A 13369-nucleotide genomic window follows, 5' to 3' on the forward strand; every position below is an offset into this window, starting at 1 on the left:
CTCTCTCTCTCTCTCTCTCTCTCTCTCTCTCTCTCTCTCTCTCTCTCTCTCTCAGAGCTTTGTTTATCTCCCTGTGCGTTGTGCACATTTTCTGTTCTGTAGATTAGACAAATTGCCAAAAATAACCTCCTGGTGTTGATGGTCGGTATCAGTGTTCTGATTTTACTTACATTTAATTTTAGAAATGTTGACACCGCCAGACAATGGCATCTGTATCGTGAAACTATTCATTCGATCCAGCCATTTATGAATGATAAAACCCTAAGTAATGTTAACATTGCGTCGGGATCCCTGAGTTAAAAATGTTTGCTTTCCACGATCTTAATTTTCAAATAAGTCTATTTTTATGATGTTCTTTTTATATAATCTTAATCGTGCAGTTTCAGCCCAGCTCTTTCCTGATATTTTCAATCTTCAATGCATCACTTAAGGTTCTATGCAACATCCCTCCGTCCCCCTAACCGCAACCCCTTTCATAATTTCTTTTTACTGTACCTCCATTCATTTTCCCTTTCTTCCGTCTCACTTTCCACCCTCTCTAACAGTTGTTTCCTGGTGCAACTGTGAGGTTTTCCTCCTGTCCTTTAAGATCTTGTTACTCTCAATTTCCGTCTCAGCGCTGAATGACCTCATAGGTCCCAGCGCTTGGCCTTTGGCCTCGATCTGATATTCCCATTCCAATTCTCTTCTCTCAGTTTTTGGGCAGCACGGAAGTGGACCAGCCGAAGGGCATCGAGGTGGTGAAGGAGGGCATCCGAAAACTCAAGTTCAACCAACAGCTGAAGAAGGCTGAGGGTACAAAGACGCCCAAGGTCGAGCTGACCGTCTCCATCGATGGCGTGGCCATTCACGAACCCAAAACAAAGGTAAAGGGATTATATATATATATATATATCTATATATATATATATATATATATATATATTATATATATATATATATATATATGTGTGTGTGTGTGTGTGTGTGTGTGTGTGTGTGTGTATATATTATATATAATATATATAGTGTCAGGATCTGTAACCTGTTTTCATTTCTGTCTGGTGGTGGTATTTTTACGTGTATTTCTACGTATGAATGTATTGATTTTCAAACACACAAATTTTCTACTTTAAGGGTTCCCAGGTGAACTTATTAAATAAAGCAGTTGTGTGTGATGGCTACTATTCATGCCCTTGTTTGTAATATACTATTTTGAACCACCAAAAACATTACCATTAGGGGCTTAGTCATCCATAATGTAACCATTTAATATTTTGGTGCTATATGCTGATTATGTTAATGGTAAAGATACTTAGTTAAGTATCTGCGTGAGTGCAGTGAAGCATTTCTCATGTTATATTATCATATTATCATATTCCTTCCTTAGATGGTAATATTTTCAAATCATAATCTGTCAACAGAGTTTGATTTTTAATTGTTGACTGTATTAGAGACCAACACTTGGAAAAAAACTAATCAGAAAAAAGAGGAAACATTCGTGATCGGTGATTTTTCCATGTAATTTAGTTGAAGTTGTAAAGCAATAGAACATAAAAGAAACAAGAGATAAGCAATATATCCGTCAGAGTTCATTGAGCCAGGTAAATTCGCGCGGCCGTGGAAACATGTCAAGAATAAGTCTCCGTTTCGTCATCCGTTTCACTGCACGCGCAGTTCACGCTCGCTCACACCCAGGACCTCCAATGGAGTCATTGCCCTTTTATGCTATCCCCCCTCACCCCCCTTCAATATGTCTGGCCTGTATCCCCCCTCCCCTCCCGTCCTCCTCCTCATGCCCTTCTCCCCACCTTTGCCCATCCCGCTTAGACGTCGCATTACAGGCAAAAATAATCAGTTTGACCAGAATTGGTCATCTTTTCGCTTGTTGACGAAGTTCATTTGCGCGAATCTCCAGTGATTGGCGGCTATGACTCGCGTTCCAGCAGTGTAGATGGGACGATGGAGGTGGTAGCTGGAGAGTTAAGGTGTCAAGGCCGAATATATATATTTATTTTTTTCACAGCTTTCACTCATGGCGTCGATATATTTTAGGAAGCTTGTAATGTTCAAGTTTTATTTATTTATTTTTTATATTTGCGCCACGACCGGATACGATTTTATTGCACTTTACATTTTATCTGTAGTCATTTAAACCTGTTTTTGTTTCTGATGTATAAACATTATTATTATTATTATCATTATTATTATTATTATTATTATTATTATTATTATTATTATTATTAATGACTTAAAAATGTTTACATTTTATGTCTGTGTAGCGCATTTTATAATTGATGCATTATTCAAGAGATTTATGTTAATGCACACAATCTTTGTACCCACTGTTGTTGGATGTTAAATGTCCTACAACTAATTGTTCAAAAAACGATTTTATGAATAATTAGTATTTTTCGTTGGGTTACAATTCTTCACAAACTTGTGGTTATATAATCCATACTAACAGTCAAAGAAGGGCCAATATATTAAGAATTTGTTTTCCTTTTATCATTCCTGCATATTTAGCTGTAGTCTTCCTTTCCGTCGACATCCATCCACCTTTTCCATATCTTCTTCTACCTTTCCACCCACTTTCCCTGACAGTCACGTCCCCAAACACGTGACCAGAACGAAGCTATGATTTATTTCCCCCCTCCCCAGTCTTTAATTGTAGTTTTTCTTTTATCACACGATGACTTGGATAACGCAATTTTCCGTGCTAGTGGTTGCAGTAAGTAGCAGTCCATTGTTGTCTGCTCTGGTTACGTCAAAAAAGGCCAGAGTGATTCACTATCTTACTTTGTCGAGGGCCAATGACATTTTGGAAATCAAAGAAATATGATGTATTGTGTGATTCAGCCGTGCGGCCGAGATTGTGACGTGATACCTGTGTCGTCGATCCAGAGTATAAAGTCGATTTTTTTTTTTTTTTTTTTTTTTTTTTGCATTGTAATGCGCAAGCTCAGTTCTGCAACAATTTTCCTTGTATTCTATCACTGATTGGTCATTGTTCTTATGCAGTGAATCGAAACAATAGCTTAAGTTGACACATAATTATTACAAATAAGGACAGATTTTCTTTTTTTGTGTAAGAAAATCTGGTCTGGGAAATGAATCCACGAAAACAAGTTTCATAAAATTTAATGGATGAAATTTGGATTCTGGACACCGAATAAATGAAAAAAATTCTGAAAACTGAATAAATTTTAAAAATATTCTGGAAACTGAATAAATTTTCACAAAATTCTTTAACCTGGTTACATAAATATTGAATTCATGGAACTGGATAATTACATCAAAATCAGCAAATAAAGATGTAAGTGAAAATTGGAATGAGAAGAGATTGTAAATGAACATGAAATTTTGGAAACTTGAATAAGTGAAAAACAAAATCTGGCAACTAAATAAATGAAAATTATATACAGGCTATGTCAGAAGAGAGAGAAAGAAAGAGCATTGTTACAAAATGTTTTAGTTTCATCCTAGGTACAGTACAGTAACTGCAAATGGAAACGAGGTCTAAGCAATATATATATATATATATATGAGATATATATATATATAGATATATATATATATATATTATATGATGATGATATATGTATATATATATATATATATATATATATATATATATATATATATATATATATATATTTAGATACAAATTCAAGCTTATAAAAAATAAATGACAACGGGCCAGATGGAATATCCAGAGATATTCTAATAACACTTATAATTATAGATGTGTAAGACTGTGTCTTATGTTTGAGGTAACCCTGAAACAGAGGAGTTATAAATAAAATTCACTTAAAATTCATTTAAAACACAAAGATAGTTATTCTCACATTTTTTAAAGGGCCAAAAAGAATAGTCTAGATTAATTTTACGTTGTTTGATTATGAATTACGTAAGATACTTTGGTGACATGTTTGTGTAACTGATTTCTGATGGTCATGTGACTTCCTGCGTTTGTTTGTTTTTTTGTTTTTTTCGCTCAAATAGGAATTAATCAGAGTTGGTTTTGCCTCATTTCATCACATTTTAACTTTCAACAGAAAAACCTGCATCAATATCCACTACATAGAATCAGCTATTGTGCAGATGACAAGGCCGAAAAGCGTTTCTTCAGCTTCATTGCCAAAGAAGCTGACTCTGACAAACACACTTGTTTTGTGTTTGTTAGTGATAAGTTGGTGAGTATGTGATTCCAAGTTAATTTCACCGTTTGACGTATGATATGGTTTTGTTTGGCAATTGACACCATAGAATTATAGAGTTCATTTTACAGTCACAAATGGAAGGGATTACTATGGTAAAGAATAACAACACGGAAACTGTGTAAATGAGAGTATTTTCCAAGTTATACGGGTTTTGGGTCTTAAAACCTTGGGAAAAAGTTTGGGAGAATGTTCTTGGATAATACAGTTTGTGTGGATTGTATCATAAAAATTTATTGTCAAGGCATTTAAAATTCTCTGAAATTCTGGGTATTTTTTTGGTTCATAATTCCATTTGACTATATTTTTCTGAATAATAATGAAATATTGCATAATTACTTTATATAATATCAGTTTACATAACAAATTTATAAGGGATTTTTTCTTTGTGTAGGATTTATTGTAGTCTTACCGAAATTACATTTCACTCATGTTTTACTTCAGTGTATGATCTGTAAAAGGAAGATACAGGTATTTTTCATAAAATAACTTTATTTTTAATAAGATTTTCTTGGGTTCTTTGTAAGTGCCAACACAAGATTTTCTCGGGTTCTTTGTAAGTACCAACATAGAAATTATATCTCATTTAAATTTTTAAAATAATTAAGTGAAATTACATGATCCTGAAGAGGTATTTTTTACTTTCGTGTATTTCACTGCTGATTATACATAATGTAAAAAAGAAGTGTTCTAAAAGTTGTTTAATGCACATGTATAGTATAACTATAAATATTTATGATTATTCATTTGTTGTAGGCTGAAGAAATCACCTTAACAATCGGTCAGGCGTTTGATCTGGCATACCGAAGATTTGTGGAAACCTCAAGCCGTGAAGTGGAGATGCGACGTCAGTTGCTTATCTTGCAGAAGCGTGTGCAAGGGCTTGAGGATGAGAATCAAATTTTGAAGGAACGTATCACTCAGCTTTCTGCTCTGAAGAATAGACCAGATGTTGAAGACTACATGAGGGACAATAATGTAAGTTTTCACTTTGGTCCTTTTATTCTATGTGATGAGATGCTTTACATATGTAGAAAATCAAGAGGCATTGTTAGTAAACAGTTTAACAAAAGTAAGGCCTCAGAACAGTTTACACATATTCAAAGTGAAGGAAACGTGTGAAAATATAGACTCCTTTTGTCTTACATTTAACTAGGTTTTGGCTTAAAAACGGTAATTAGTATTACTATATCAAATGGAAGTGACATGTATAACTTTTATTGCCTGTTCTACTTTTCTCAGTTGTGGAGAATTAAGTCTTGAACCACGAAGTGAGTCTTTTATATTTCTTTTTATTGTAGTAGAATTCTTATATCTTTTTAGTTTGCTTTCAGATTTATATATATATCCTTTGAAATGTACCTTTTATGATTGTTCTTGAAAAACCTGATTTGCACAGGGCAAGTGCTTTTACAATATAATATTCATTCTAAGCAGAAGCTGTAAGCAAGAACTGTTACAGATGAACAGTTCTATGGTAGTGACAAGGACATACTGGAAATTTAGTGGCTTGTGCTTTGTGCAGTCAATGAGCTATGTAAATACCAGCTGACTCTCAAGACTAAAGCTGTTGTGCATATTACTATTTACAGTAATTAGGGTATGCTGTACGTACTATGATCCGACTTTTGAGGTGATGTCCCACTAGGGGCAATGCTAGTGGCATTAGTTTCTTTAACTATCCTGTCAACTTTTTCCATATCCATGCTGCTTGTATTACTAACTGAAGTCAAGTTATGGGGTTACTTTACAACCTTAATTTAATACTATGGCCTTTTATTTTTAGATTCATTATTTAATTTAGTGATTTCAGTCATTTTAATGCCTAATTACTATTAGGTTTAATTTTTATTGATTATTTTCCAATATCCTTTATAGGTTTGATATTTTTTTTATTAGATTTGTATTGTTACTATTATTTTTCAGATTTCTGACTTGCTAACCCTTAATGGAGAGAGCAGTACAGATCCATCTTTGTCATCTGAGCCAGCCTCTAGTGGTTCCAATATTTTAACTCCTCCCCCTGTTCCACCACGCAATGCACCAAAGCAGGATGATGCTAACCTGATTGAGTAAGTGTGCAACGCTAATTTGGTTTCATTTGCTTCTCTGAAAATCTTTAGTGAAGATTTCTATCTTGTATATAAGTCTGTTGTTGTTTTTGTTTAAGTTTCATTATCATTGACATCAGTTTGCATAAAATGCAGTTTCTTACAAACTGCACTCTGATCTTGAAATTATTTCTATATTTTTTGTATTACAGTAATGAATACATTTTATAAACTATTTTCATATTAGTTAGCTTTTCTTTCTTGATTAAACTGTATTTTTTATTCCATGCAAGCTGCTTTATGGGGAATGGTTCAGATTTCATGGTACTTCAAGATAAGAAGTAGGTTCTTAGTTGAATAATTCACTGACTTTTCTTACTACTTTCGTAGTTTAGATATCCAGTATAGATCTAACATTCATGTTATATATAATATTCTTTTCATTCGTAGATTAGTTAAGATCTTCAGTTATTCATTGAAAACAAGACTGCTGTCTCAATCACTTTTCAATCATAGTTTCATAAATGTTGCATTTTTAGCTTAGTATGTACTATCATCATTGTGATATAACATAATCAAGCTTTACTGGTACTAGTGAAAATACCCTTAGGATTGTAGGACACTGGTCTAGGTATTGGATATGTAAGTAATTCATCAGAACAAAGAAAGGTGAATGGGGGACAGATAAGGTCCTCTTTCTTTTTTATATGATGTAAGTTTTCCATTGCATCCCTGTAATTTCCATGATCAGTTACAAAACATTTTTGAGATTTTACACACACTTAGTTCTTTCCATATAGAAATTATATTCTCTTGCTAGTCCTGTCTCTGATGGGTTTCATTTGGGTTGCAAAGACATTATCCATATTCTCTCCTTGTCTCTTGTGATTCTTGACTTTGTAGTTTATTTCTTCACCTGTTATGCAAAGAATAGTAACCCAAGTCATAAACAGATTGTTAGTAATGTATAATGTACTGTATTCCAATACCAGAAGATACAAGTCAGTGTCTGCTCTGGAATTAGTCAAAATTTGACTGGGAGGTTAGTCTTACAGAGTGAGATCACGAAGGGGTGTTACTCATGCTGTACCCAACTCCAAGTAAAAAGAATTGGTAATGTATAGTTAATGCCCCACGCTGAGCATGATGCCACTTTGCTATAGAGCTATTGCAAACAGGAGTGGTTTACAATGAGGCTTGAATGACAAGTGGAATGTGAAAGTGAATTTGAATCATATGCAGCTTTGCAGTGAGACAACCTTGCACCTCAGATTGGTACCTCAGGATTTGTACCTCAGGATCTGATATGAGGCTTGCTTGAAATCAAGGGTGAAAGCAAATCCTGTTACATATACAGTATATAAACAAGCAGGTATAACAGTATTTAGGAGAGTGATAGCCTTTGACTGGAAAATGGGAGTTAACGTAAGTCCTACCTATACTTGGAAACCCATATACTGTACTCGTACATCCATGAGAAACTTCAATACCTTAGCACTGTCTGCTCCACTTTTCTGTCTTATATTTGTAGTGTCAGATTTGAATTTAATGGTACCCAGCTATGATGTCTTATGTAAAATTTTAAAAGAATGATACGTATTCTACAAATAATATCATTTCTAAGTAATGCAGCTGTGGAGACAAGGTTGTTTGTGTTTAAAAATGGCATGTATGATAGTTGTTGGTGATGATGTAGAATAATTATTTTGTACTACTCTGTCAGATGTTCTAAATATAGTTTCTTTAAAAGATATAAAAGTAAACAAGATCTTGCAAAATATTTAGGAGTGAAACTTTGTAAGCAATTCACAGTTGATAGTGAAAGTATTGTATTGTTTGCTATAAGTGTTACAATTAATTCTTAACTTTATATTGTTTTTCAGTGATATATTATCCTGCCCCATGTCCAATGGTACACTTGATGACGACGATGATGATGACTTCAATCCACGTGCCGAAGAAGCCCCATCAACTAGTGTTAATGGTACAAATGGTACAGCAAGTTTAGGCAGTGATGGTGACGGTGATGATGACGATGACTTTGATCCAAGAGCTGAAGAAAAGAAGCCACCATCATTCACAAAGAAACCAGTTACTGAATTAAATGGCCTTTCATCCATGGCTCTTAGTGAGTAATATGTAATACATTCATTTGCTTTTCTCATGTGTACTCCTTTCTTATTCCTGGTATAAGCTGATTTTGTTCCTTGATCGCTTGATTTTTATGCTCTTTAATCAGATCAGGGCTGGTCTAATGGATTGGTTTTGTAATAAAAGAAAAAATTGTCATATCTGTGTAGGAATTTCTTTTAAGAATTAACATTTCAAAATAGTGATGATTTCAACTTAAATTTCCAGAAGGACCATGCCTACAAGATTTGCCCTTTTCTCTGTTATTTGAAATTGGGATGTCCCCGAGAAAATAAGTTTCACATTTATCCATTTGCATTCTTACTAAACATATGCTAGATTTTGAAAGATGGATATGACTATACTATAACCTTTATATATTTTTGTGTTTGTTTATAAATGCTTGATAATCATTACCATTAGTACCATTTAAATTCTTTAAATGCTTAATAAATGTAAATGGTAATGGTTATTTCCTAAGAAGAATATTGCATAGAAATTGCTTTTTTAAAACGGGAGTGATTTTTTGATAACTGATTTTTGTCTATGATAAATTTGTTTTGTATAATTTTACCAGAAAAAAAATTTTTTTCTTCCAAAAAACACTGAAATTTCTCATTTCTTTTGGTAAATGTTATTTTTCTTATTCAAAAAGTTCCCCCTCCACGACCTGCCCGAGCACATGAACAACCACAGCAGAATGGTTTGTCTGACCTTGTGTTTGATACACCAGGAGATCCATTTGGTTCTGCTGCATTTACTCCAACAAATGGTAACAATGACATCTTGGCTCAGTTTAATGAAATGAAGGTAAGAAACCAGGTTCTCTTCTGTACTTGATTTAGAAAGGTTTTGTGTGCTTGTTTACTGGTAATGCATTTCATATTAGAAGTTTTAAGTGTATTTTATTCATTTAATGTAAAGTTTTCTTAATTTCTCATTTTTATATATGATAAGTTAATTCTAAAAATCCTTTATTATCACTCTATTGTCTGATATGTTCAGCTGCTGTATGAATGCTTAGATTTATTTCATGATACTGTAGTCAGCTTTTCACATAGTAATTTGCTTTGAGCCAGATTATTGCCCAAAGTAATATTTATTAGTGTTGAAGTTCATTTTTAGCTACAATAGGAAACAAATATGTATTGAAGTGTTGTCATGTTGGTACTAATTCATAACTTATAAGAAACATAACACTTACTTTTCAGGCTGGTTTTAGCCGTGGTCTGTCTTTTGGCACTGCTGATGAAGACTTCACACTTGAAAGCCTAGATCCACTGAAAAATTAATTGTGCACATTGCCTCATATAAGGAACTTTGCGCTTGCAATCTGCGTTTTCTGATGTTCAGTAGGCATCACTCAGCTTGTCCATATACTCTTATGCACCAACTCACAGGTTATGAATAACAGGTGTGACTGTTAGAGTACTAAAAACAGTATAATTTATATTATATGTACTATCATGGAAGTACCGATAAAACAATGGAAAATATTTTGGAAATTTTATTGTCAAACTATGCAAGAAAATACAAAAAAAAAGGCTTTTAGTAATGCTGTAATCTAACTAGCTATAACACAGCTCTTATATGGCAAGTTGAATAGATGGTTATGGGATGGGGAAAAATATCTTGCCATTAGCCCTTTGTTTTCTTTAAATGACAGACTGAAATTATTTTTACTGTACTTATAAAGGTTGATGTTTAACAATTCTTAATGTGCAGTATTGCATTACTTTGTCATTGTTACTCCTATGGAGGTATTTGATTCCATTATATAAGAAAAAAAGAATTGTGATGCTTGCACATTAGGATACAGTCTTGAGTCAAAACTTTGTTTTCAATGTTTTTGAAACTCGGCTGTGTATGGTTGCATTTGTTTGCGAATAACTTAAAATGCCTCAGTCAGTGTTATCCTGACTCATAAAATATAGTACAGTATTGATTAGTTTACAAGTTCTGTGGGTTGGTAAGTTACTGGATAATGGGCTAGAAGGCTTATCTTAGAATCTAATCATGCTTTCATCATTCCAAAATCATTATCAGTATGTTATTTAAAACTGTACAAATATAGGTGTTACACATAGTACTGTATTCGTTTTTAAGGCATCATAGATATATTTCTATCATTTATATAAAGATGAGCGTCAGTTGAAGATCTGTTTCATTTTATGTAGTTTTATGCAGAATTGTGATAAATGTTAATGGCTAAGAATAAATGCTGATAGTATAGTTTTGTATTTATCTTTTTATGAGAATGAATTTTAATGACTTTCCTGTTTAGAGCTATAGTTTATCAAAAATAGATTATGTATGTATAGATGGAAGTTTATATCAAAAGTCTATTAATAATGGTAGTCTAAGAATGATAAGTATATATTAATGCATTTTTATACCAAACTCTTAGGAGTTGCATTATTTAATATTGTCATGGAGAATGTTATCCAATCATTATTAATGAAAGCAAATTGAGACATCGTCAGGTTTTTTTGCAGTCTGATGATTGTAATTCATTTCCATTGCTCTACGATGAACACAACTGTCTTGTATTAAGAGTGAGCAAAGAAGGCATGATCATTTATATTTTCATGAGCTCTACATTGCTTTAATAATAACTGGCTTCAGCAGTTTATTACATGAGGTCTATTAACTCCTCAGTAATCTCATATTAAATACTAGTAGCCTCTACTGTAATTGCTGATTTGTAAATGTAGGTGCCGTTACCTACTTAAAATTCATACAGCATTTTTTTTTCTTTGACAGCAGAATGTTTCTGTATGCATGTTAGAACTACCTTTGTGCTTAATATTTTTTTTCTTTTTTTGTTGTGTCAAAAATTATTTTCATGTTGCTTTGTGACAATTAACATGAGATAAATCTTTCAAAATATTCCATGTTTTCTTTCTTTTGGGATTATTTCAAGCACAAAATACTGAAACAATAATGCTAAATTCCCTGGCTAATATTTTTCAATTAAATTTTTGTATAATCTTAAATGCCACTATCACATCAGTTATAGAGGTGGAATTAATTTTTCATATTTATGAAAAGATCGTTTGCATATCATCAGTATTATTTTTGCATCAAGTATAGGTGGCCATTTTATATAGTTTTGCATGGTCATTGAGAATTCAGATTAAATAAAGAAAAGAATGTCGAGAAATTTTACTTCAGTACTGTTAATTGTGACCAAGCTAATAATTATGAAATTTGTTGGTTTTGCTCTCTTTCCCTTCCTCCTCTACTTGTGACAAAAACTAATGAGTGTTGTATGAAACATAGTGATGACATTTTGTGATCAAGTGGCCACAATCATAATGTAGTTGTTATAGTTAAAATAGTTACAGTATTAAAGGTGTGTTTGATTGTTAAGTTTACTTTTGCTAAAAATATTATGGGGTAATCTACAATTTAATTAAGCTCATGACTACCCTGGCATTAACTGAGAGTGTAAAAGGTTTCATATCATCCCCATTTTGGTTCTGGTTTCTCAGAGATTTTTTTAAACAAAATTGTTATGGTAGATATTTTTTCGGCTTGAGTTGAGAACTTGATACCAAGTATTAATCATGTATATGGAAGCCCAATATTTTATGTCTCGAGAAGTAATCATTTGCAAGGCATAGAACACTATGTACCTTCTGGAAAAAAAATTATGTAACTATGAATTTAAACATCTTTTGCTGGTTTTTTCATGTAATATACATATATGTATGCTGCTATTATAGATCTGAAATCCATGATTTCCAATTTTTCTTGGTATTCACTGGGTAAGGATGTGATGCAATGCCTTTGCAAGTAACACTTGTTGGGTCTGTTTGGGTGGGTGATGGAAGGGTTGTGATTTGCACTTTTTTCTTATTTTGGTATTCTTGACAAAATTTGATATCCCTTCAACAGCTCGACCTGACCTACATATCATTCCAAGGGGTTTTGATGCTGAGTGGATGACTGCTATTTGTATATACTATGCATAATTTTTTTCACTTGACTCTTGACTGAATGCATTTCTCTTATATCTCAGCATCTAATTTAGGTCTGATTATAGTATGGTCACACTAATGTTAGTTATGGAAATACTCTTTGTTCTGAACTTCTTACTACAAAATTATATAAATCTTTCTCCAGATATTACCAGTTTTATGGCATAGTTCTACATACTCACTAACATTAGCACGTAGTCTTTGTAAATAAAATGTATATATCTGGAATGTTATTTTTATTACCCTTCATACAAATACAAAATATTATTTTTTGCTTTTAAGACTATGTAAAAGTGAAAATGAATTTAGGGGATGCTGTAAAGCTTTCCTGGGTTTTGTATTAGCAATAACTCCATCATTTGCCGGTGACTGAAATTTAATGGTTTATCTCAAGAAGTTTAGAGGAAATGGAAGGTTGCTAGAGGTTCCTCATCCTTGGATTATAGTTTTATGATACGTAAATAGATATTTACGTGTATTGTTTATAAGAAGATTATACACCTGCCATAAATGTCATACAGTTGAACATATAATGCCACTGAGGTCAACATAATGTTATTAACAAATGTCGATTCTTAGGTAACACTGATTGACCAAGAGTGCACCAGTGCTTGGCTTGACAGCCTTAATTCTATAAAATCAAATCAAATTAAATTTGTGAGCAAGCAGAAATGTCTTTTAAGTTCCATTGCAAGATTCCACAAAATAAGAAACAAGAACTAAGATGAAGACAATTGTTGATGACTTAATGTAAGTAAATATTTAGATTACAGTGTAGAGACAATTCGTAACATCATGTGGTTTATACTGTGTGATATTGCAGAGATGACAGCAAAAATCAGAGTTATTTTACATGGTTTGGTCATCATTTACCTCATTCTATTTAATATCATACTGAGTAGGAAAGGCTATGCACATGCAGCAAAAAGTGTTTCCCGTCAACCTGCTTGGGAGCACAAGAAACATTTCTTACATGACTCCCTTTCAGTAGGGTAATACAGTGTGC

The 13369-nt window shown here is 32.9% G+C and overlaps 1 protein-coding gene across 14 annotated transcripts in view; it reads left to right on the forward strand.

Annotated features, from left to right (window-relative positions):
• The window catches only part of LOC135195584 (PTB domain-containing engulfment adapter protein 1-like), a 176928-nt gene extending 164337 nt beyond the window's left edge, over positions 1-12591 (forward strand). For 13 of the 14 annotated variants that reach the window (XM_064221891.1, XM_064221897.1, XM_064221895.1 and 10 more), the window contains 8 exons: positions 696-866; positions 4038-4175; positions 4956-5177; positions 6126-6271; positions 6544-6591; positions 8134-8378; positions 9036-9190; positions 9592-12591. In XM_064221891.1, the coding sequence (XP_064077961.1) occupies positions 696-866; positions 4038-4175; positions 4956-5177; positions 6126-6271; positions 6544-6591; positions 8134-8378; positions 9036-9190; positions 9592-9672 (1206 nt within the window). In that variant the 3' untranslated portion in view covers positions 9673-12591. The remainder of the gene's footprint in view (positions 1-695; positions 867-4037; positions 4176-4955; positions 5178-6125; positions 6272-6543; positions 6592-8133; positions 8379-9035; positions 9191-9591) is intronic. The other variant, XM_064221889.1, reaches the window with a different exon arrangement.
• Positions 12592-13369: the final 778 nt, after the last annotated feature.

The sequence above is a fragment of the Macrobrachium nipponense genome, chromosome 16 (assembly GCF_015104395.2).
Source record: "Macrobrachium nipponense isolate FS-2020 chromosome 16, ASM1510439v2, whole genome shotgun sequence".
Taxonomy (NCBI): domain Eukaryota; kingdom Metazoa; phylum Arthropoda; class Malacostraca; order Decapoda; family Palaemonidae; genus Macrobrachium; species Macrobrachium nipponense.